General features: G+C 41.0%; 1 protein-coding gene across 2 annotated transcripts in view; it reads right to left on the bottom strand.

The window, feature by feature from the left end:
• The window catches only part of HPSE2 (heparanase 2 (inactive)), a 773696-nt gene that overhangs the window by 146339 nt on the left and 602027 nt on the right, over positions 1 to 25330 (bottom strand). For both annotated transcript variants that reach the window (XM_066354936.1, XM_066354937.1), the window contains 2 exons: positions 18729 to 18822; positions 3151 to 3257 (listed from right to left, as the gene is read on the bottom strand). In XM_066354936.1, coding sequence (XP_066211033.1) covers positions 3151 to 3257; positions 18729 to 18822 — 201 coding nt within the window. The remainder of the gene's footprint in view (positions 1 to 3150; positions 3258 to 18728; positions 18823 to 25330) is intronic.

The following is a 25330-nucleotide window of genomic DNA, read 5'->3' as shown; positions in this document are numbered from 1 at the left end:
TGAACACTGGGTATGTGAATACCTATACACAGACTTTTATAGGCATAGTATCCAATTCCTACTTGTGACCTCTCAGTCTCACACAATCAACTGCAAAGATTGTATATATAAAATTAACAAATACATATTTATTAGTAAATCTGATTTTTTTGCTGGTATATGGGGAGTTTCTGAAGGCACTCTAACACGAGGGGGAAGAATATGCATCCTTCTCCCAAGCTCACATCCGATATGCACATCCCGACAGCGTTCAGAAAGGACTACAGCCGGAACTGCCGCTTCCCCAAGCTTTTCAGAGTGGAAGGTTAGTACTGAAGTTATCTTTGTCTTTCTTCTGTAGTAATAAGTCCTCAGAGGGGGAAATAAATGATGTTCCAACTCCCCCTTTTATGCTGAAGTAGAAAAAGGCAGTAAGCTGACTGAAATATTTCACTCAGGATGTTATGTTACCGTAGTCATTTTCCATTCCACAAAAGTTTACTGAATATCTTCTACATACCAGACGCTAGGAGAAGCTGGAGACACAGTAGTATGCCAAGGGCACATTGCAATGCATCAAAGAATCTCAAAGCCCAGATGGGGAAAAGTACTTCTGAATAGTTGGCAGTAAAAAACTCCGATTCATGATTGCATGATACTAGTAAGCTCACAGTTATGCTATATATTGAAAAAAAAGCTAAAAAAGGCCTTCTTTTCAATGTCTTGCTAACTTTCTGAAACTTCCTATAATGCTTTACTTTATTTCCCCTAGGAAGCAAGTTATGCCCCTTGAAGAGAACTGAACTCAAAGGGCACAATGCTGGGTAGCTGTCAGCAGAGATGAGAGCAAATGGCTGATCAAGAGGTAAGTAAGGGCCCTGGCCAGTTGGCTCAGTGGTAGAGCATTGGCCTGGCGTGCAGAAGTCCCAGGTTCGATTCCTGGCCAGGGCACACAGAAGAAGTGGCCATCTGCTTCTCCACTCCTCCCCCTTGCCTTCCTCTCTGTCTCTCTCTTCCCCTCCCGCAGCGAGGCTCCATTGGAGCAAAAATGGCCCGGGCGCTGGGGATGGCTCCTTGGCCTCTGCCCCAGGCGCTAGAGTGGCTCTGGTCATGGCAGAGCGACGCCCCGGAGGGACAGAGCATCACCCCCTGGTGGGCAGAGCGTCCCCCCTGGTGGGCGTGCCGGGTGGATCCCGGTCGGGCGCATGTGGGAGTCTGTCTGACTGTCTCTCCCTGTTTCCAGCTTCAGAAAAATACAAAAAAAAAAAAAAAAGAGGTAAGTAAGAAGACCAGGAGCAGAGTGTGCCAACCAAGCAATGGGAGTCTGAACTAAACTCTGTTTATCAGTGTTCTACAAAATGACTGAAGAGATCTAGGGATATCTGGCTGACGTGCATAAAAAGACAGGTCTCTCTCCAGCTCCCTCCATGAAGGACTTTGGTATCCCTCATCGTGAAAACACTTATTGCATTTGGGCTGATTGCTGGGCCCTGCAGCAGGGTTCTTTAGCCACAACTGAGCTAATGCCATTCCATTGATGATTACAAGAGGTCCTCTATGGTACTGACTGCCAATCTGGCTTCTTACCCTTGCCCCAGGGCTCAAAGTGACACCTAGTGAGGAGTATATTTTTGACAGAAGACTCTCAGCAACAATGAGTCAAATGCTGATTCACTTCATTTCATTCATTTAAACCATGCTCACTGAACAACCACTCTGTGCCACGCAGTGTTAGGTGCCAAGGACCCACAGATGAAAGACCCAGGGTATCACGGTGTATTACAATGACTCAGTATCTTCATCTGCACATGCAGGATTCCATCTGTAAAGGCCATCTACTTGGTTGGTCTGATCTGTCCTCCACAAATGTATCAAAGAAGCTTCTTAGCAGGAACTTGTTTTCAGCCGAAAAGGCAGGCCCACAGAACTAGACTAATCCGTGGTCCTGAGGGTCTGTCCCTGCTATGGAACACTGGCAGGCCAGTCAGAGACCCTTATTTTTCTGGCTTACATTGTTCTCCAGACACTGCATGTATTTGAATGTCTTCAAATTCATTTCCCCATCCCTTGCCTCTCCAGACCCTTGAGTGTGCTATTGCTAAAGCCGACGTTTTCAAATACAGGTCAGAAGATGGTGTCTCTCTCCTCCAAAATCTTCATTGGCTTGCGTCTAAGTATAGACAAGGCCTCATTTCCTCTGCCTGCTTTCCAAGGCCTTGCATGACTGGATGGTGAACCCCTCCTTCGTCTCAGCCCTCCTACATCCTTGTGGATGCTGAAGGGTCTGTCACACGAATCATTTCCCCTCCCCTCTTCCTTTGCCCATCCTGTTTCTTCAGCCGAGGCGCTCCCCCTCCCATCACCACCATGCCCCACCTCCAGAAACTGGAGTCATCTCTCTATGTCCCATTCAAATGCTACTTTTCCCACACAGCCCTCCCCGCTCCTCCCAATCGGAGAAATTCTTGATTCCTTTGCAGGTCTATCACTTTTCTTTTCTAGACAGACCCTGTGAAGCAGAAAAAAAGGTGGTCTGATGTAACAGCAAAGAGGCTGGACTCGGGAGCACACTGTCTGGGCTCAAGTCCAATCTCCGCCGCTAACTAATAACAGCATCTCTATCACTGAGTTGTTATAAAGTAATAGCATCTATTTCACTGGCTGTTAAATTAGTAACTGCATATAAAGCACTTTATATAGAGCTCCACACATAGTAAACAACACAGAGGCTAAAATTATTATCATTATGGCACTGACGTGCTATGACTTTACTTATCTCTTGTCTTCCTTCCTCCATTTTTGCCCTGGAGGGCAAAATGCTTGTGTTACTCTTACCTGTCTCCCAGGACCATGGTGAAAATTAAATGAGAAAATGTATGTTGTCAGCACTATATTTTGCACTGGAGACATTATATGAACTTATTACTTTGATGATGACTGTTGCTGCTATGTTGTTCTGAAGCCTGTGCCTGACATTTTAATATCTAGCCGATTCCCTAATCATGATCTGTTTAATGGTTAAACACATTCACAAATCAATGGATGAAGCTTTTTCAATGGGAAACAACCCCCCCCCCCATGCCCCCATGGGCAGAATACTGAGCAACTGGCACAGCTTCACAGTCTTGTTTCCTCAAAGCCCCTGGGAGCGAAGTTACAAGTGTTACTCACAAGAACCCAGCAGCGTAGGAATCTGATAGGTTGTTTGTGCCTCCTGCTGATGTGGTTACTACACCTTCAAGCCAAATCTTCTTTCCCGGAGTGTATGTATTAACCACCTGTTCACACAACAAAAGGGGATAGTGACATTTTAAAAAGCAGTGCCCAGATGAGAAGATACACATATTCCCTTAAGGAAATGCCCCAATCTCTTGCTTCCAGGTGGTAATGACCTGTGCTTTGTTTATGTTGATGCCCTCCGTATAGTGACCTGATGCATACGCATACGCGCGTGCGCAGACACACACACACACAACACACACACACGTGTGTGCGCACACTAATATTGATACATGTCCACTCAAAGAAATGATCTTTTTTTTTTCCTGTGTAAATGCAACATGACAAAAGAACAAGTGCATATTCCAGGACATAAACTGACCGCAGCACCTTTCACTGGAAAATATTAATCTATGATATTTTTATGTTAACGAGCATTGAGAAGCAAATTTTCTTAATACTCTAGCACAGCTCATCTACAAATGAGTGCTCTGTCCATGCGTGAGAAGTTATGAATCATGAGAAAGGGCAGAGATCAATGTTTGGGAGAATTTTATAACTACCAGGGCATGTATATATATCACAACCACATTTTGAAATAACTGTAGTTAAATGTAAAAGGAAAAATCACTGACCCATAGGTGAAAGATCCTACACAGGGAGCAGTGTTCCAAGCAAAGGCAACGCCTTTAGTCAAAAGATGACTCTCTGAAGCTTTGAAATGGCCCAGTCTTTGATCCACAAGTTGGAGATTGGCCAAAGTACCCCGATCAGAGCTCAGATCCTTTCAAGAGCAATCTGGCAGTACTTAGGGATGATGTTGTACACTGCATAGCTTATTAAAGCAGAGTCTGAGACAAAGGCTTGTCTATAGGTAGTTCATTTGGGAAGTAATAACAGCAGGAGTGAGGAGCGGGGAGACTGAAACAGAGGAGAAGGAACAACCCGCACAAGGAAGCATTTTCAAGTTGGCAACCAATGTTGGCAACTTGTACTCAATCCAACAGGGATCTCGATAAAAGTCTTATCAACCATGTCTGAGGAACTGTCACTCAAGGAGGAACAAGGTGAAGTATTAATCCCTTGCCTCATATCTTCCAAAGGTCAAGAGCAGCCTCGGAACTGTTGACCTCCTCTCCCCATGACCTCATTTTCTTGTGCAGGCACGAGTGTCGAGCAGGTTCCCTGCGTTCCATCTCTTTGCCTTAGAGAAGGCCCAGCACAGAAAATGTGGGGTGAGGCCCTACTGCACCACACCAACACCATTCTGGTTGTAGCCTGTGCGCCTGCCTATCTCTGGTCTCTGCAGAGATGGCTAGAGCAGAAGCTGGGACTGAGGAGACACTGGTTATGCACAAGAGGTGCTGGATAAATACAATCATATATTTAGTTAGGTCCTATGGCCCAGCAATTTTCCCTTAGGTTCTAAGGAGACAAGTATGAGAATGTTCACTATGTCTCCATGTGTGACAGGTGTCCATTGCTAGAAGAAGAGAAAGGTAAAATGTGGTGGATACATGCCATAAAATATCACGTAGCAGTTAGAGCAAGAAATTCAATGTAAAGCCAGCAAGATGAACAGGTTTGAAAGCTTTAAACCTGTTAGTGGTAAGTTAAAAAAAAGAAAAGCAACAGAATGAGATTTATTGCACAATATTATTTATGTAATTATTCATTCACACCCAATAGTACTAAATACTGTAGTATATAAAGATATATGTCTCTTAAAGATATGTATCAAATACATAAGAAAGTCATGTATTTGAGGGAGAGGATGTGAGTGGAGATAAAAGATGAAGGTGAAAATGGAAACAAAGCAGGTCTCGGCACGAACTGATGATAATAGTTCACTGTAGTTCAGGATATGATTTTAATTCATTCTCTGTACCTCAGAACATATATAATTATATATGGGGCACAGCATATATGGAAGAACTTTCCTTCTCCCAAACCCATGGGCAGACAGCAGATTGTTTTTAAGTCTCTTCCTAGGTATAGCCCCTGCCATTTCCTCCCATCTACTAGCAGGGGTCTCCAAACTTTTTACACAGGGGGCCAGTTCACTGTCCCTCACACCATTGGAGGGCTGCCAAATACAGTGGTCCTTTCACTGACCACCAATGAAAGAGGTGCCCCTTCCAGAAGTGCAGTGGGGGCTGGATAAATGGCCTCAGGGGGCCGCATTGCGGCCCGCGGGCCGTAGTTTGTGGACGCCTGTCTAGAGCATTTGTATCATTTGAGACCTATTTTAAAATCCAAGTGGGCAAAGTTGTAAAAATATTTTAAAATTTTCAGATGAAAGTAAGATAGTGATCCAGAATGGAACAAAAATCTTGAAAATTAATAATGGTGGTCAAATTAGAATGTTAAAGATTAAATAAGAATTCCCCTTTGCACCCAGAAAAAGAAGAGTCATTGAGGACACTACAGATCGTTCTCTTTCTCTTCTCAACACTACTCATAGTGCTTGACCCAAATGGAACTAAAAATAGTATAACTAAGCCAGAAAAACACCTTAAATGATCAGAAGACACAGCCATATGGTAAAATTAAAGGACTAGATCAACGATTCCCCTTAAAATATAACTGTGCTAGAAAAATACCTGTGCTCTTGATAAATTTTGTATTTCTTTTATGACTAACTAAAGATGAATAATATGATTGTGTTTTATTTTTTGTCTTTAGCTTCTGGGATATTCAGAATTTTATTTTTGCTCAGACAGATATTGAAATGAGGCACTTGGAGAACAGGAGTTTGGTTAAACAAAACAAAACAAAAAGGTAAATACTACATTATGATGAACCTTGAATTCATTAAACTCAGTGAAAGAAGCCAGACACAAAAGGCTGCATATTATGATTCCATTTATATGAAATACCCAGAATAGACAAGTCCATAGAGACAGAAAGCAGATTAGTGGTTTCCTAGGGCTGGAGAAGGAGAAGGAGAAGGAGATGAGGAGGGGGAGGATGGGGAGTGACGACAATCAGGTATGGGATTTCTTTCAGGGGTGAGGAAGATGTTCTAAAATTAAATAGTGGTGATGGTTTCACAACTCTGTGAATGTACTCAAAGCCACTGAACTGCACACTTTTAAAGGGTGAATCTTATGTGAGTGATCTCTTAATAAAGCTGCATATGTACATTAAAGGTGAAGGGATTTGGCAAAGATAAAAAGAATGTATAGACACAGACAACAGTAGGGTGATTAGAAGAAGGACAGCGGGATGGGTACCAGAAGAGGTGAAAGGGGAGATAAACAGTGATGGAGGGAGACTTGACTTGGGGTGGTGAACACCTAATACAATATACAGGTAACATTTTTTTTTTTCTGAAGCTGGAAACGGGGAGAGACAGTCAGACAGACTCCCGCATGCGCCCGACTGGGATCCACCAGGCACGCCCACCAGGGGTGATGCTCTGCCCACCAGGGGGCGATGCTCTGCCCCTCCGGGGCGTCGCTCTGTTGCAACCAGAGCCACTCTAGCGCCTGGGGCAGAGGCCAAGGAGCCATCCCCAGCGCCTGGGCCATCTTTGCTCCAATGGAGCCTTGGCTGTGGGAGGGGAAGAGAGAGACAGAGAGGAAGGAGGGGGGTGGGTGGAGAAGCAAATGGGCGCTTCTCCTGTGTGCCCTGGCCGGGAATCGAACCCAGGTCCCCCACACGCCAGGCCGATGCTCTACCACTGAGCCAACCAGCCAGGGCCTGAAACCTATAAAATTTTATTAATCAATGTCACTCCAACAAATTCAACAAAATAAATATTATAAAATTATTTATAACACATTTGGAAAAAAATATCTAGTATATATGGCAAGGTCTTAAAGTAAAAAATCAAAATTATCTAGACCACTCTCCTTGTCCAAAACATATATAATTATGTTTGGATCAATCTAACATTAGAGCTGGTCACTTTTCTTTTGGACACATGCTTGTAGTGGTAGGTAGTAGGCCAGATGCATGCTGAGTAGCAGAGAAAGGCCTATTTAAAATTTAAAAGGCAATCAACAGTTCAAATACTATGGAAATGTTTACCCGTAACCATTAAATTTACCATATTTTTTGCTACATAAGATGCACCTGACCATAAGACACACCTAGGGTTTTAAGGAGGAAAATAAGAAAAAAATATTCTGAACCAAATGGTTTGTTTTATTTAATAAAATAACGTGTTTTTTGCTCCATAAGATGCATTTTCCCCTCCATTTTTGGGGGGGAAAAAGTACGTCTTATGGAGCAAAAAATACGGTAATTTCTAGATAAAAAGATATTGATAAAAAATTAAATGCATTTGGATCATTCACATTAGCATAATTAGTATTCAGAACAGTTCATTTATCTAGTGGTGACCTACAGTGTATCCGTAAAGTCATGGTGCACTTTTGACCGGTCACAGGAAAGCAACAAAAGATGATAGAAATGTGAAATCTGCACCAAATCAAAGGAAAACTCTCCCAGTTTCATACCTATTCAGTGCAGTTCAATGTGGGCTCACGCACAGATTTTTTAGGGCTCCTTAGGCAGCTATCCCGTAGAGCCTCTACAGACTCGTCACTGACTGATGGCCTACCAGAACGGGGTTTCTCCACCAAACTGCAGGTTTCCTTCAACTGCTTATCCCACTGAGTAATGTTATTCCTACGTGGTGGCGCTTTGTTATAAATGCGCCGATATTCACGTTGCACTTTGGTCATGGATTTGAATTTAGCGAGCCACAGAACACACTGAACTTTCTTCTGTACCATCCACATCTGGACTGGCATGACCGTGGGTTGCTCTGCTGTATACATGGTGTTACGTCATCAACTGCGCATGCGCACATGCTGCCACTCATCCTACAGAAACTGGGAGGGTTTTCCTTTTATTTGGTGCGGATTTCACATTTCTATCATCTTTTATTGCTTTCCTGTGACCGGTCAAAAGTGCACCATGACTTTACGAACACACTGTATTTGGGAAGTAATAACAGCAGGAATCAGGAACGGGGAGACTGAAACAGGGGAGAAGGGAAGAACAGGACGAGGAAACATTTTCAAGGTGGCAACAAAAGGAGCAATCCCGTCCTTTTCTAGAGAAGCCACATGAACAAAAACACACAGTGAAGTAGAAGTTTGATATAAAACCTAAACGAGTTACATGAAATGTTCTGTGCAAAAGAGATCCCTAGAACGTATTCCTGTGAAAGGTTCTGCGAGTAGTTACAGGTCCACAAGGATTTTCTGAGCACTGACTGGAACAGGGTGAGAGGCTTGATGAACTGAATGCCTGCCGCAGGCAGAGAAATCTGTCGCGGTGATGTGCTGGGGAGGGACTGAGGCTGGTGCCGGCGGGGACCTGGGAGGAAATCAGTACAGGCAGAAGAGGAGAGAAAAAAACCCCACCCCAGATGGAACCACCTGCAAAATTCCCTTAGAAAGTGAAACTTGAAGAAACTGAAGGTATAGTTCAACCCTGTGGTTTTCTCCGTAAATCTGATTCCCCCTGTGCTGGAAGAGAGAAAATTTCGGGATGGGAAAAAACCCGGGTATGTTTTTGGTGAGGAATGATGTGCCAGTGAAGGTCATCTTAAGGAACACGCTGTCTGGGGAGGAGAAGCGCCGTGCTGAGATGACTGAGGCGAGGGTGGAGGGAAGGGGAGCGCTGGCTCCTTTTCAGGAGCTCTTTGTTCCAGAAAGGCTTCCGCCATTGGGCGCACTCAGACGAGGGAGTTGGAAGCACCCACAGAACAGCTCACCAAGGGGCTCAGGGCTGATCAGAACCCTTGGGCCTGCTGTGGGCGGGGTGGTACGGAGGAAACCCAGCACCCTTCCCTCACATTGCAGGGCTCAGGGCATCAGGACTATTTCATGCTGAAGGGGGAGGAGTGAGAGAGAAGAGAGAGGTTAGGAAAAACAGCACTGATTTTTTTTTTTAAGTTTTATTTTCTCTACCTCTTTGAATGCTTTTATAAAGGAAAAAAAGTAAAAATAGAAAAATAACCATTTACGGTGCACATTTTCAAACCCGGACTTCCCTTTCCTGTTTCTCCAAAACTGTGACCTGAGTCTTTAAAAAAAAAAAAAAAAAAAAAAAGACTCCTGAGACCTGGTCTCAGCAACGGGCTGTGCAAGAGATAGTAGCCTTGTAGCAGCAGACATGTTGTTTATGGTTATCCAAGCCCAACACCTTCCTTAATGAGAAAGGAAGCAATAAAACAGGAAGAGTGGACAGGCCAGCTGGGCTAATCAGCCCTGGCAGGAGGCCCACCCTCCAAAAGAAGCTGGAGTCCATTAATTCCAGCATCTCATCTACGCAGAAATCATCCTTCCCCAGGACCTCGGGAAGAGTCGCTCTTTAATAAACCAGTACTGGTCCCCTGTATCATCAGTTCTAAGCTTCTGGGAGCTTCTTAAACCTTACCTACATACAGAGTTCCTCTTGGGGTACCTCTGCCTCCCTGTTGCATATTATATTTATAAGAGGTCCTGGTTAGAGTTCGGTAATGTTCCTATGTTTCTTTCCTTGTTTCCTATGTTTCTTCTTGTGTGTTTTTTACTTTAAGCTACCTACTATATTAGATGACGGGGTCATTCCATTCGCCTTCTCCTTCCTCACTGCCTCTCTCTGAGAGCTGGGTCTTAACATTTCTCTTGTGGTCTTCCTGCCAAGTCCACCCCTCTTTAGTTCACGCTCCACACTGCTGTATGTGATCACAGAGAGAGGTCTGTGTGGTCAGTTAGGAGATGTGCTTACAGTAACTTGTTTCTAATGAAATCAAAGCAGTACTCTGGAGAATTATTTACAAAAAGAAAAAAAAAGAATTCACAGTTGTCACAGTAACATTCTTTTCATTTACCAGAATTATGAAATATTTCTTTATCTTGGAGAAAAACTAAGGAGCCAATAACTACACACAATCCATGGTCTAATTTACCCATTTGTTCATGGAGCATGCTAGACATCATGAAATGACAGTGAGAACCACTGACCCACTGGGATACAATGCCAACTGCTTTAGTTAACTTGGTATCTAAGATCCTTTATAATTCCCCCAGCTACCTCTTCTGCCCTTCCTCCCCACAACACCTGTGGTTTACAACATAGAATGGACTCACCTCTTCAACAACACAATCTTCTTTTAGGTGTTCACTGATTACCTTCTTCCCTATACATTCCTCGGCCATGTTGTCTGACCTTTTTTCATGGCTTAATTTGCTTGTTACCTCCTCTGTGGAACTTCGCTCAACCTTTCAGAAAATTATTTCTCTCCTCTGGGCTCCAAAGTTATTTGAGTCTGTCTCTGACCCTGACCTTCTTATATGAGTTGTAATTTCTGTTTGCCTATTTGTTTTCCCTCCTATACCATAAGCAGCTTGAGAAAGCCACATTTTTTTCTCACTTTTTGCATACCCTATAGAATGCTTATTAAGTACCTATAATGAGACAATAAAATAACTTATGTGTTAATAAGTGAGATGATATTTACTGATACAAAGGCTGAGTTTCAGAGATGATAGCTAACAGCCTCAAAACCGTAACAGCAAACATCAAGTCCTTCCAGTTGCCGTTCAGGGCTCTGCCCACTTTCTAATTGAATTTTCTCCTGTTTGAGGAGACCTAGAAGCTTTTGGTTGACTAAACTGCTTCCATATTTAATATGTCCTTCTGAGGTCAGACAAGCTGGGCTATTCTGAGCTCAGCCATTCCAATATCTCATCGCATTCTTCTTGATTTATTTCTTCTGTCTAATGTACTTCCTGTCAGTTTCATTAATTTTTTTTCTGTATAATTTCTTTTTATCATCTCCCTGTTCCGGAGTGCCACATTTGCCCATTTTCTTCTGGTATTAGATCAATTTTTAATTTGTGGCTTCAGTGTCATTTTTAGGATTTAAAATTGCATTCTCTGCTCTTGTTATCTCAAACCACAGAAAAGCAATTGAATGTAATTGCAAAAAAACCGTAAAATTAATAATAAGACATACATAGAAAAGATAAAGTCACTGGGGAGGCAAGGAAATTATGCAAGAAAAGAAAGAAGGAAGTTTCACAGTCTCAAAGCCATGTTCAAGAATGAGTGCTGGTGGAGATGACATTGGAAAGAAGCTATTTGCACGTAAATCGATCTTCCTCCCTTCCCTAGTCCTTTTGTATCTAATCAACTCCTCAATCTTACTGGACAGCCTATACACAGTTTGTGTATAGGGTCCCATTGACAAGGGGTAGGTTCTGCCAGCCTCAGAGCTAATTTCCTCTCGCTTAGAACAAACCCTATAATCTCCCCACTCCCGTGTGGCAGCACATAGCTCCCTATTGTCATTGCCTTGCACATAAGAGGACCAAAAGCATATGAAACATATTAATGGAGTCTAGTGAAGAAATGCAAACCACTTCCTGAACAAGCCTTGTCCTCTTCCACTATCTAATTTTGTGGCAACATTAGATATTATCTAATTTTGTGGTTTTAGCTTTCAATTCAATCATGATTTCTAGACATCCACCGTGGTTATATCAACTGATTTGGGGATTAAATTGATATTCTTTCACTAGGAATAGTCAGTATTCTTCTTTAAAAGCTTTTCTAATCCTGGGTGGTTAGGAATATAAATATTATGTGGATTATAAAATAAATGCTTAACAAGTATGGGAGATGCAGATAGTATATTGGATAAGAATGTGGGCTCTGCAGTTATGTGGGCCTAGGTTTGAATTCTAATTTTACTACTTAGCAAGTGTGACCTTGAGCAAATCACTGGTTTCCTCAATGGGTTAGTAATATATGATGCATTTCATAAATGGCATTTATAACTAAAAGTTAATACAATTATAATGTTGAAAGTTAATTCATTTTTTTACACTTTAATGGTTTTGAAATCAGGATGTTTTTCATAATATCAAAAGAAACTTGTCAGCTATTTACCTTTTCCCCCAACTGTTACAAAATTGATGATATATTTTATAATTATTCGTGTTTAAGAATCAAGAAAATATGGCTTGTGAAATGACAATGACCTCAACTTTAAAGCTCTGTTGTGGTAAACATCCTTTCCAGCTAGTCCCTGATTTATCATTAGTGTCGTCCATGTGAAGAGCACAGCCAAAGCTTCCCCGGGGTCACACTCTCCCGTTTGCAGACGCACAGCCAAGTGAAGTCACAGAGGCTAATTTGCTGGGAAGCTCATGAAGTTTAAACTTCCAGCTCTCCACTTTCACAGGCCTCTACTAATGCCCTAGGCAGCCCCTCGTAATGTGTCCATTTGATCAGATGTATTTCTGAAATGTGCAAAGTTGTTTTGTTTCTTTTCCCAATTGTATAAACTTCTCTCTGTATAAAAGTTAGAATCACACGGGAATGTCACTCAAGGAATTAGAGTGACATACAAAGAAATAAAAAATACACAGTCTGTGTATAGGGTCCTCTGCCTCTCCTGAGTCCTTCCTTGGCTATGTTTCTCTTCCCCTTGATCAAAGTGGATGCTTGGGAAAGCCCTCCTATTTGATATTAGCACCACTGTATCATTTTAAACCTGTGTAGTTTACCTCTTCTTGGGTTATTTACATTTTATATCCTTATTCTACTGTAGAATAAAAGATTATTTTTCTAAAATAAAATATTCAGTATTAGCAAATAGAGCACAATGTTATTTTGAGCCACAAAGAGACCTTTCCTTCATCCCTAAACACATATCCAGAGGACAATCTCCCACTAATCCTACATGTAAGCATAGCCCACTTACAGCTGCCTAAATCAATTTCTATCTATTCAACACTATGCTAGAAAGTTAGGAGCAGATTAGAGTCTTCTGCAATTAGATCCAAATGTGAATGAGACAGACATTATTTACCTTCCATTACACTTCTTCCACTATTTGACCTTGCTCATTCACCTTCCCTCCCAGCCTGCCTTCCTCCCTCTAACATTTATTGACCACCTGCCAAATGATAAGGTCTGGTAGGACCTGGAACATGGAAATAGACACTGGACATTATTGAATGAATGAGTGAATCAGTGAACCAATTAATCAAATACTGATTTTCTGTGGTGATACTATAGTTCTTACCTTAGTAATGTGTTTTCATTTTGCAGTTTGCTTTATTAAAGGTAAACATTGTTATTGTCCTCAATTTTCCTTATAAATCTAGTTCTTGTCATAATCCTGGAGAATAACTATTTTTCTTTTACCCTCTTCCCCCTTGATATCCTAAGAAGCTCGAATAAACAGATATATCAGAATGTTGGTTGAGAACAAAAGTTTCTTTTTTGGTCTGTTAATTAAAAGAATGAAATATTCCTCTGCCTTACCTACTTTCATGACCCTGCAACTAAGATACACTGGGGGAAAGTGGCGTAACATTACTGCATTTATTGGGACTTCAAAAGAGTTCATCTTTATTAAATATTATAAGCAATCATAAGCAATGATGTTAGTAACAAAAGAATGATCATGGTTATATTATGAACCATATAAACCATAACCTCTACCATGTACATCTATAACCAGGAGTCCTCTGATCACACTTTAGGAAGACCATATAAATATGAAGTTGTCTATCAATTAGGTGTTAGCCTAAATGTTACTTCCTCTGGAAAGGCTTCTTATATTTCTCTTCCATTAGAAGGTAGGTTCTTCTCACTATGGGCATCTGTAGCAACCTATATGTCCCTATCATAGGAGACATCACATCTTATTACTGATGCTTGTTTCATTAACTGTTTTCCCACTAGACCATAAGGTCAATGAGGACAACCAGCACATTAGTTTGTTTACCATTTTATCTCAGGGGTCTGGGAAATACTAAGAATGCTATAATCAGTTGATAAATGAAAGAAGAAAGGGAAGAAAGAAAAAAGAGGAAAGAAGAAGGAACTTTTCAACTATTAGGGAAGCCAGTTGTTCAGTTTATTTAGTATTCAAAATGTAATCATATAGACAGTACTCTTGGAAATACTTCCCTTATGACTCAGATTTCACCAACTCCTTCCTGTGCTTACTGAACATAATATCAAAAAATATTATGCTGAAAATAATATCAAAAAGTGTTATTTCCTCCTCTGACTCCTCTAGGAGATGAAGACACAAATCACTGAGTCCAAGTGACTTAAGCCAAAGTGGTTCTTCTTGGTCCCTATGTCATTGTTTTGGAGTCAGCCCAGCTATCCACACTATACCATCTGTACTGTATCCTAAATATCTCCCAATTTCCCATCTGACTCCTACCTGTACAGTTTGATTCTCAACTCTTTTCCCTTGATTCATTTCCTAAAGTACAGATGATTACCCTCATTCTAATGGAATGGAGAAAGTCTGGATCATCCAAAGAAGGGTTGTTCAAACACTCTCTCTGTTTAGTTTTCAAAAGCATCATGTAGATTTTCATATTACAAGAACTTGCCCACTGCTCAGAAAACTGATAATTCTTATAAATGGCAATTTAAATTTGGAAACCACAGCTGTTTTTAGCAATTGAGTTACTGCATTTCTGGTGCCAAAAATATCACCTACCATATTCTCCAGGGTTCAAAGAAAGAGGAAAGAGGGAAAAAGCAAACAACAAGTTGAGGATAAAGGTAGCATGAAGCTTTTCTAGTTACATAAATTATTAAAAATAACTACAGTAACTGAAACCACAATAATAATAGCCTTAAGAGCTAGCATTCAATAGCAATTAACGAAACAGGGCTTAACATGACCTTCCTAATCTTCCTGAGAGGGAAGGAAGATGATGTTTTTAGCATCCTCCATTTAGAGATAAAGAAACAGAATCAGAGCAAGTAAGTAATGTCCTGAGGTCACACAACTAAGACTAAGCTCCAACCCAACCTACCAGATTTCCAATCCTGTATCCTATCTCTTATTCAAAGAGCTTTACCATTAATTTATCTAATCAATCCCACGTGAGTATGTTTTGGTGGGAATCTGTCTTGTTCCTTCATTGTGGGTCTGGGGGAAGGCAGGGAGGGGGGAGAAGTGTTGTTAGGACTTCTCTGAACTTGCCAAAGTACAGAAAAAACCCACAGATTTCATTTCTGTCTTTTAGATGAGGCTGCAAGTTATGTACATATTAAAATCTTACTTGGCTCATTTCTGAATTGATTTGGGGGGCTCACAGAACAAAGTTTGGCCACTCCGCCCCATTAGCACCTTAGGCTCTAATTTCCCATACTCCCTTTCTATCCACAGGAGACTTCAGTAATAGGAAAAGCAACTTTTCAATTGGCAAAGTATGGTGACCCTTCTCTGGTCTTCTCTCATCTCCCTAGGGCAGGCCAGAACCTAACATATTCTGGGCTGTGGTGAATGGCTCATCTTGAAGGCCCTAACAATCGGGTCCAGGCTGCTGCAGCCAATGGAAGTCTAGCCCATGAATGTCAGGGAGTGTGATCCAGTAACACTTCCAACAGATGCCCATTGAAGGCAATAGCTGGTAGGAACTTTGTAAAAAAGGACTGAAAAAAGAAAACAAGTGAGGGCAATCACTGAAGGGCTACTGAATGAAACAGGGAGGATGGAACTTTGGCAGACAGTATTTTCCAAAAATAACTGCAAAAATATTCCTGGTCCTATATGCTCATCCAGAACCTTATCACTCTCCCAACAAGAAGTATATTATGGCCCTGGCCAGTTGGCTCAGTGGTAGAGCATTGGCCTGGTGTGTGGAAGTCCTGGGTTTGATTCCCAGCCAGGGCACACAGGAGAAGCGCCCATCTGCTTCTCCACCCCTCCCCCTCTCCTTCCTCCCTGTCTCTCTCTTCCCCTCCCGCAGCCAGGGCTCCATCGGAGCAAAGATGGCTCAGGTGCTGAGGATGGCTTCGTGGACTCCACCTCAGGAGCAATGACCCAGATTGGCAGATCATCGCTCCCTAGTGGGCTTGCTGGGTGGATTCCGGCCGGGTGCATGTGGGAGTCTGTCTCTCTGCCTCCCCACTTCTCATTTCAGAAAAATACAAAAAAAAAAAAAAAAAAAAAAAAAAAGAAGTGTATTACCTTTCCCCTGGAATCTCTATCAGTCTTGTTGATTGTTTTGCTAAATAAAGTATAGTTGAAGTGACACTCTGTGACTTCTGAGAGTAGGTTAGAAAAGGTGGCTCTCTCTTGGGCATCTGACTTTAAAAATCTGGGAGGAAGCCCAGGCTATATAAAGAGTTTATATGTAGGTATCCCAGTTACCAGTCCCACAAAGGTGCTATTTGACAGCTGGCACCAACAAACTGCCACACACATGAGGAACAAGACTTCTGATGATTCTGGTCACCAGCCTTTGAGTCTTCTAGTGGAAGCTGAAGACATCATGGAGCAAAGACAAGCTGTCTCACAGTTCCCTGTGGAAATTTCTGACCCAGAGAATCCATGAGCATAGCAAATGGCTGTTTTAAGCCAGTTAAGTTTTGGGGGTAGTTTGGTACACAGCAAACATAACCAGAACAGGAACCAAGCCCTAAGGGAATTCTGGGTATGTTCTACCAGGCCCTAGTGCTAATTCTGGCTGTCCCCTGTCTGTATGTAGGTCATCTTTCTTAGAGGTTCCATATTCCTTCCTGAAGCTGTACTTTGCCCTCTCCATTCAAGTACATCAGACATGTTTTTATAGGACTGAATCTTAATTGTATACAGAGTTTGAGCCTTTCTCCCTAAGTTTCTTAGGCCCTGCCTACACAAGTCAGGAGGCAAGCTTACTTATTAATTTCAGTCTTTGAACACTCTGTGATGGTGAAGCAGTATGCAGTGGTGGGGGCCTGGGTGATGGAGGGAAAGGAAAGAACCTAACTCTCAATACCTTTGGTTCTGCCTTAGAGTTTTTTGTTCTACTTTAGAAATTAGATGATCACAACCAGAACCTCCACTGTCAGTGCCATGGCACCAATGAATCATGTCATTTCCACTTTGATCAGGTCAAAACCAGAGAGGGAAAAAAATGAGACCTATCTTGCACACAGTTGTAATACAAACACTTGAAATAGTGCCTTGAATACAGTAAGCACTCAATAAATACGATTGAAAGAAATAATGTACAAATAAGTAAATGAGAGAAATCCCCCCCCCCTATTTAGAGAGCAATACTGGATTAGCATAATGTATTTAGAAAACTGTAGTGTTCGATAAGTTGACATTGTATTGCACTAGATAATGTGTTTCTCAACCTGCTCAAAGTAAGCATTAAACCTTAACAGTGTGAGTTCCTCAAGGGTAGTCACCATGTCTTATTCCATTTTGTATCCCAGCACCTGGTACAGTGTGTGATATGTGCTAAGTGCTCAATAAATATTTAACTATATTAAATATTTAAATATTAAAAACTAAACGAGTGTCAAACACCGGCAGATATATTTCAGGTCGTTTAGTTCTCCTAGGCTTTGCCTTGTAGAAGGCCCTAACAGATAAGGGTGCTGACCAATGCACCTCATTCTCAGAGAGATCAGACTGGGATGTATAGTGCAGAAGTCCTGAGACTTCCCAGTCTCTACAACCCTATGAGAACAAGGGACTCAAAAAGATATTTGTAAGCTGAGTATGACATTGGTATGAATGCAAAACAGGATACAGACTTCCACGTTAGCAGTCAAAAGTGCTTTCCTGTGATTGCTATAAATAGGGTTTTATTTCACAGCTAATTCTGTACATGAGCCATTCATTCATCTGGTCACTTATTTATTCATCCCATATTAATGGAGGCCTACCTGTTGCTATTTTCCTGCAATAGTTGAGTGTTTAAAAGGTCCCTGTTCCTTAGAAAAGGACCTGACTAGGTAGCAAAAGATGTAAAATCACCATTTTTTAGAGGCAGATGGAAATTGTAGATGTAAGAGCCTCATGATTCAGAATTAACTAATCCAGTATGTTTCAAAATGTGATCTGCATTGGGTAGAATCACTTAACAGATGAGTATTGAACATAGAGATGTCTGGAATCCACTCCAGATATACTAGATCAGAATATCAGAAGTGAAATTGGAAACAGTCTCAATCTATCAAGTGGAAACTTGATGAGCAAGCTCTGGTAATTTTGACTATAGTAGTCAGTAGTCAGTAGTTTGAGAACTACTGACCAAAGATGTCTTGTTAATAGGACCTACCTGTAATTGACTGATATAATATGGTTTCCTCACATCTCTACGAAAGTAAGATGTTATTTAACTGATTCTAAGACATACAGAAATAGTGTAAAGATTGCTCAGAGTTGCCAATTCCCCAAATCAAAATTTCATTGAAAAAATGTAATCATTCTCTTCTTAAGCTGACTCAAAATAAACCGCTGCAAAAAAACCAGAAAATAAAGTAAACCTATCCTTAAGAAACTCACAGTTTAGAAGCAAATTATTACAAAAGATTTGTTATTAAAATAGAGGCTTTTAAATATTGGTATATCACATTCAAACCCTTCTCAATTTGAAAAACAATTAACAATCATCAACCGTGAGAGGGAGCTCTGGACCATGCAATCTGGACTGTATGTTTTTCTCCCCAGTCCCACAGTGCTGATGTCCAACTGGGCCCCTGGGACTTTTCCTTGCCTTACCCCCAAACTGACTTCTTCCCAGCAGCCTTTTACTCACTTTCTGAATTTTCCTAATCTGGTCAGAGAGTGTATCTAACAGGCGAGTTTTCAGGAAGTCCATCACCTTGACCACCCGGCCATCAATGTAGCAACTAGAATAAAAATAAAATAAGAATCAGATAAAATCTTGAGCAGGAGACTACATACACTTCTCTAGCCAGAGGTCTCTGTTGACTGAAGAAACAAACCAGGGTTCACTTGGGTTCTTATATCCTAAAAAGTTTGACCCTGGGTACTTTTCAAATAAATAATATACTTTATTTTTTTCTTCTTTTTAAAAAATTTTATTAAATTTATTAGGGTGACATTGGTTAATAAAATTATATAGATTTCAAGTATACAATTCTAGATGCATCATCTATATATTGCATTGTATGCTCACAACCCAAAGTCCAATCTTCTTCCATCTCCATTTGTGGGCTAATATTGTGATATTTTTCAACCTTTGTCACATGAAACTATATTGCCTGCTCTATAAAAGTAGACAGGAATCCATAAAACAAATTGGATAATGGAGAAAAGCTTACATTTCCCCTTAGGGAAAATAATTTAGTATCCATCCCATACCCATACCTTAAAGTGATAAAAGTATATGATAGGTTTGAAAGAATACTCAACCATGTTTATACATCTCCACACCTTTAAATAAGAAATCAAACACCAACCACAAAAATCTGATTTAGTACAGTGAGTGAGTCTCTAAGGTTTCCTCTCCAGCTCACCTCCCTGGGCAAAACACCTTGTGGTCAACCTTCTCCTACCACCTCCAAAATAGATGAAAAGTGAATGAATGAATAAACTAGTAAGTAAATCAGACAGATTCAAGGCCAGGAGCCCTGTTCTAAAGTAGTAACAAGTTTGGAACTCCTGGTTGTGGTGGTGTCCAGGTTTTGTTGTAGTTTCAGTGAAGTATCAAGTTGTGCGGATACTATGCTATGAACATTTGACTCAAACAGTTCCATTCAGCTTTGTGAGGACCCTCTTTGTGAATTCTTACTCTGAAGTCTAAGCTGAAACTGGTCCAGGGTTAGATGAATTTCATTACCTAAAACCTCTTTACCCCCATCTTTACAAAATTCCAAATTAAATCAACTTAAATCAATGCTTATAACTCACAGGTGCCTTTTTCAACCCATTCAGGTTTTCTTGGCAGATGGCTAATGATAAATGAATTCATTTTTAAGAAGACATCAACCCATAAATACACATTATAGAATTATGTGAAAATTCTTCTTTAATGTTAAATTCCCATACCAATAGATGACGTAGACTTTTTTTTTTTTATGGTTAAGCAGATGCTCTGGTTGCAGTGATGAACTTCACCCATCGGGGATGAACTGCACCCATTCAGCCTTCACTTTGGCCTCCTTTACTACATAAGACATTTCCACAGAATACAACTGTGTTGTAAAAGAGCATGGGTTTTGAAGCCAGAGATATCTGAGTTCAAATGCAAAATCGGGTATTGCTATGTATGTAATCCTGCACGAGACAGCTGACCTCTATCAGTCTTAGCTTTCTTATTCTTAAAGGAGGGGTAATATATCTATTTTGCAGTACTAACTAAAGCTTAAGGATACAAACCTAAAGTATCTGCACAGAGTAAGAACTCAACAGCTCTTAGGGTTTTTTTTTTTTCTATTTTCTCTAATTTTCAACTCACAAAGATGGCATCATAAACAAGACAGGATTGATTAAATTAGTGTGAGCATAGAATTCTAAAAGTGGGATTGTATAAAAGGGTACACGCTTTTGAAAATTTTTGTGGTTCCTTATATTGGGGAATAAAACAAAACAATGACATGACCTTTTACCTCATTCCTGGTACAATGCTAGACTCAGACTCAATAAACATTTATTATGTGCAACACAGAGTGCTAGGCATGTCCATTACCTCCTATTAGTACTTCATTATTAGCACCTGTATTTTTTTTTTAGGTGAGAATAGGGGAGACAGTGAGACAGACTCCTGTATGTGTCCCAACTGGGATCCACCCAGCAACCCCCATTTGGGGCTGATACTGAGTACCAAGATATTTTAAGTGCCTGAGGCTGACTTGCTAGGACCAACTGAGCTATCCTCAGCACCTGGGGCCATGCTCAAACCAAATGAGTCACTGGCTGTGGGAGGGGAAGAGGGAAAGAATGGGGCAGGGGGGGAGAAGCAGACGATTGCTTTTCCTGTGTGCCCTGATTAGGAACCAAACCCGGGATGTTGGGCCAACATTCCATCCACTGAGCCATCAGCCAGGGCCAGCACCTCTAATTGTTAAAAAAAGTTGTGATTAGACAGCATACTACATGAAGGCTAGGCATATTAAAATGCAGTATTAAAATAAAAAATAATTCATCCAGTATTAATCTAAAATACACTGAAGGATATCAATACTTGTCACTATTTTACATCATTACTAGGCATATGATAAAAATGCACTGTAATAATCAGTGTTCTTTTATGCTTTAATCAAATATATTATAGTTTTCTCTTTTCTCTTTGTTAGCTCCCACTAACTATTTTTTTTTTAAAATTTTATTTATTCATTTTTAGAGAGGAGAGAGAGAGGGAGAGAGAGAGACAGAGAGGGAGAGAGAGGAGAGAGAGACAGAGAGAGAGAAGGGGGGAGGAGCTGGAAGCATCAACTCCCATATGTGCCTTGACCAGGCAAGCCCAGGGTTTCGAACCGGCGACCTCAGCATTTCTAGGTCGATGCTTTATCCACCGCACCACCACAGGTCAGGCCCCACTAACTATTTTTAACATCAGAATTTATAAATTTTGCTGGCAACACATATAGTTAAATACTTATTGAGATAAAAAATGCCAGTTGTACTCTTTCATTATATATGATTCTCTGAGAACACAATCCCACACAATCCACGGTCCAGGGCTGAGGGTCCTTTCCCTCTCACCTCCTTCCTTTTGTTTCTTTTCTTAAGTATAGTGAACGTGGAGTTAGGAAACCTTACTTCGATCTCAGCTTGGCCAATTATTACTTATATAATTGGGTTTTTCCTTCTTTAAAAAGTTGACTTAAAAAGAAATTACAGTATTTTCACAGGGTTACTGTATGAATCAAATCATAAAAAATGCTAGGCACAGAACCTAGCACATAAAAGGAAGTCAATAACCAAATCTAGCCTCCAGGTTACTTAAGAGCCCAAGGTAGAAGTCACCTGGACTGAGAGCCCTGGGGTGGGGTGAGCAGTGTGGCATCTGTCTGGGGCAGGAGAGCATGCTCATCCACTGTAGAATTTTGAATGAGGAAAGTGTGGAGCAACAAGAAGACATTTCCAGTAGGTAAGAGGCAGAGAGAGCGTTGGGCTGTGATACATTGCAAAAATATGGAGCTTGAAAAGACCTTTACGGTTATGTGATCTAAAGCAGTGCTCCCCAACCTTTTTTAGGCCACGGACCAGTTTAATGTCAGAAAATATTTTCCATTATTCCATATGTAGGTGGGGCATAAAAGTGAGACTAAGAGACATTGATAAGAGTGTGGTGGTTACGGGGGGAGGGGGGAGAGGAAAAGGGGGAGGGGAAGGGGGAGGGGCACAAAGAAAACTAGATAGAAGGTGACAGAGGACAATCTGACTTTGGGTGATGGGTATGCAACATAATTGAATGACAAGATAACCTGGACATGTTATCTTTGAATATATGTATTCTGATTTATTGATGTCACCCCATTAAAAAAAAATTATTATGAAAAAAAAAAAAAGAAAATATTTTCATGGACCAGCCTTTAGGATGGGACAGATAAATGTATCACGTGACTGAGACAAGCGTCAAGAGTGAGTCTTAGACAGATGTAACAGAGGGAATCTGGTCATTTAAATATCATTCAGACTTAAATATAAATAAAACGGAAATAATGTAAGTTATTTATTCTTTCTCTGTGGACCAGTACCAAATGGCACACGGACCGGTACTGGTCTGTGGCCCGGGGGTTGGGGACCACTGGTCTAAAGCATGTCAGCTTGCTACATCATCCTCAGAAGTGATTATCTAGCACAAGGCACCCACTTGCATATACTACTAGTATTGTTCCATTCTACTACAACTTGAATCCATGACAGGCTCTTCTAACATGGGTCTAAAATTTACTCCCTGTTACTATCCACTCAACACCTATTCTCTTAGACCCAAGAAATAGTCCAATTCCTCCATTTAGCATGTAGGGGAATAATTCTCATTAAAACTTTGGTTTAAGCTTTTTAGAGCCTGTTCTTGGCCCCACATTCAACCTAACAAGTTGGAATCAACCATTCTCAGTTGGTCTCAGGCTCTTCTGTGGGCTGTAAATTATACAGTGTGTCCGTAAAGTCATGGCGCACTTTTGATCAGTCACAAGAAAGCAACAAAAGATGATAGAAATGTGAAATCTGCACTAAATAAAAGAAAAACCCTCCCAGTTTCTGTAGGATGATATGGCAGCATGTGTGCATGTGCACAGATGATGATGTAATACCGTGTATACAGCGGAGCAGCCCACGGCCATGCCAGTCAAGATGTGGACGGTACAGAGGAAAGTTCGGTGTGTTCTGTGGCTTGCTAAATTTGAATCCATGACCAAAGTGCAACGTGAATATCAGTGTGTTTATAACAAAGCGCCACCATATAGGGATAACATTACTCGGTGGGATAAGCAGTTGAAGGAAACCGGCAATTTGGTGGAGAAACCTCGTTCTGGTAGGCCATCAGTCAGTGACGAGTCTGTAGAGGCTATACGGGATAGCTACCTAAGGAGCCCTAAAAAATCTGTGCATGAGCCCACATTGAACTGCACTGAATAGGTATGAAACTGGGAGAGTTTTCCTTTGATTTGGTGCAGATTTCACATTTCTATCATCTTTTATTGCTTTCCTGTGACCGGTCAAAAGTGCACCATGACTTTACAGACACACTGTATTAGAGCAAAGGAGAGTTCCAGGCAGGAAACGAGTGTGATAAGGTTATCTTATCTCAATAGTGCAAGTAAGAAAGGGATCTGGGTCTAAGTAAGGGAGGTCATGGAAAGCAGTAAAAGTGAGAGCTTGTGAGGGGAGAACTAATAAAATAAAGCTTCTATGGAGTGTAAGAAAGAGAGGAAGGGAATTAGTGATGACAGTGCTGTTGCCACAGACATGCAGGCCAGTCAGTCTAGGTTTTAGGTTTGTCAAAGAAGGATTCTGTTTGAAATATCAAGGATACAGAAAGCACCTAGGAGGACATATACAATAGGCAGTTGGAGATATAAGGAGGAAGTACAGAGAAGAGCTGAGATAGGTATTACTGAGCTGGGTGTCTTTCTTAGTTTCTAAGCAATAAATGAAGCCATGCCTGCACCTTGGAAATGAGCTCTCCAAGAGAATGAGAAAAGTTAAGAGATGCCAGACACCCTCTAAAATGCTTTTTAAATATGGCCCTGGGCATTGCCTCTACCTTTAACCCAGCTACAAATCCCTTCCTTCCTCAACCTGCCCAACATGGTGTCTTTTTAATAACCTTAGTCTCACTCAAGTTTACATTTGGATGTCAAGGAAAGCCCCATATTATAGTGTGAAGTTTCAGCAACTTTCATTTGCACACTTCATTGCGCAACTTAAATCCACATTTCTAGTGTATTATGGAAATAGGAACTTTGGTCCCCTAGAATTTACTATCACTTTTAAGGGAGATAATTTAACCATAGGTATGAATCTGATAAATACCTAAGCCCTTTCTCTGGGAACCTTGAACTTGCTGTACTTAACCCTTCAGAAGCTGCTAACAAAACATTCAACGTCAACAATCTGTGGCTATTTTAACAATTCCCGCCTGTTCCGGAGCTTTGGTTCTCTGACGGTGGCTGCTTGTAGTAAAAGGCCTAGGATATCGTTGAGATTTGGGTATGAAGGAGCTGGGATGGTCTGTGGTAAGCATTTGGTAAGAGTTAATAGTTAAAAATGATGAAGATGGTGATTTCTCACTAGGACTCGGTGAAAGAAGTAGACCTGGATTCCAACTTACTGTCCAGTGACCTGGGGGCAACTCTCTTCTCTGCTTTTCTCACTGGGATGATAAAGATGATTCTTAACTGCCAACCAGTCTCGCCTCAAGTATTAGTTCATTTAGTAATGGCTACAAGGGTGTCATAAGACTAAATCAGAGAGGAGAGGAAGGATTGAGGAAAGAAAGAAAGAAGGGAGAGAGAAAAGAAATTCATCAATTAGAAGGGACTTTGACATTTTCCACATAAACCCTGGCAGAATGGTTGGTTCTAGAAACCCTAAGACTGACACTTTTAGGTAAATTGTAGTCCTCCTCCAAGCTGTCTTGAAATTTCAGAGTCTCTTAGGATCACACCATAGTGGCTGAGCTGTTCAATTAAGAGTTGAAGCCAGGAGAGACTATGCAGAAATAACCTTTCTGTGAACTACTACAAATGCAATGAGGTTGAAACCTTTCTGTGTGGACAAATGGTCTGTCTGGCTCAATGCCAGCAACTGTCACCCGTTCTGCTGTCCTGCAGATTGGCAGGTCATATCAAGCATACATCTGGGGAGGCAGCAAAAATGGCAGAATATACAAAAAAAAATGAAATCACTTACCAATTTATTCACAAACTCTCTTGCCCTCCT

The sequence above is a fragment of the Saccopteryx leptura genome, chromosome 13 (assembly GCF_036850995.1).
Source record: "Saccopteryx leptura isolate mSacLep1 chromosome 13, mSacLep1_pri_phased_curated, whole genome shotgun sequence".
NCBI lineage: Eukaryota > Metazoa > Chordata > Mammalia > Chiroptera > Emballonuridae > Saccopteryx > Saccopteryx leptura.
Note: the sequence above shows the minus strand (reverse complement) of the source record. Positions and strands in the feature narration are given on the sequence as shown.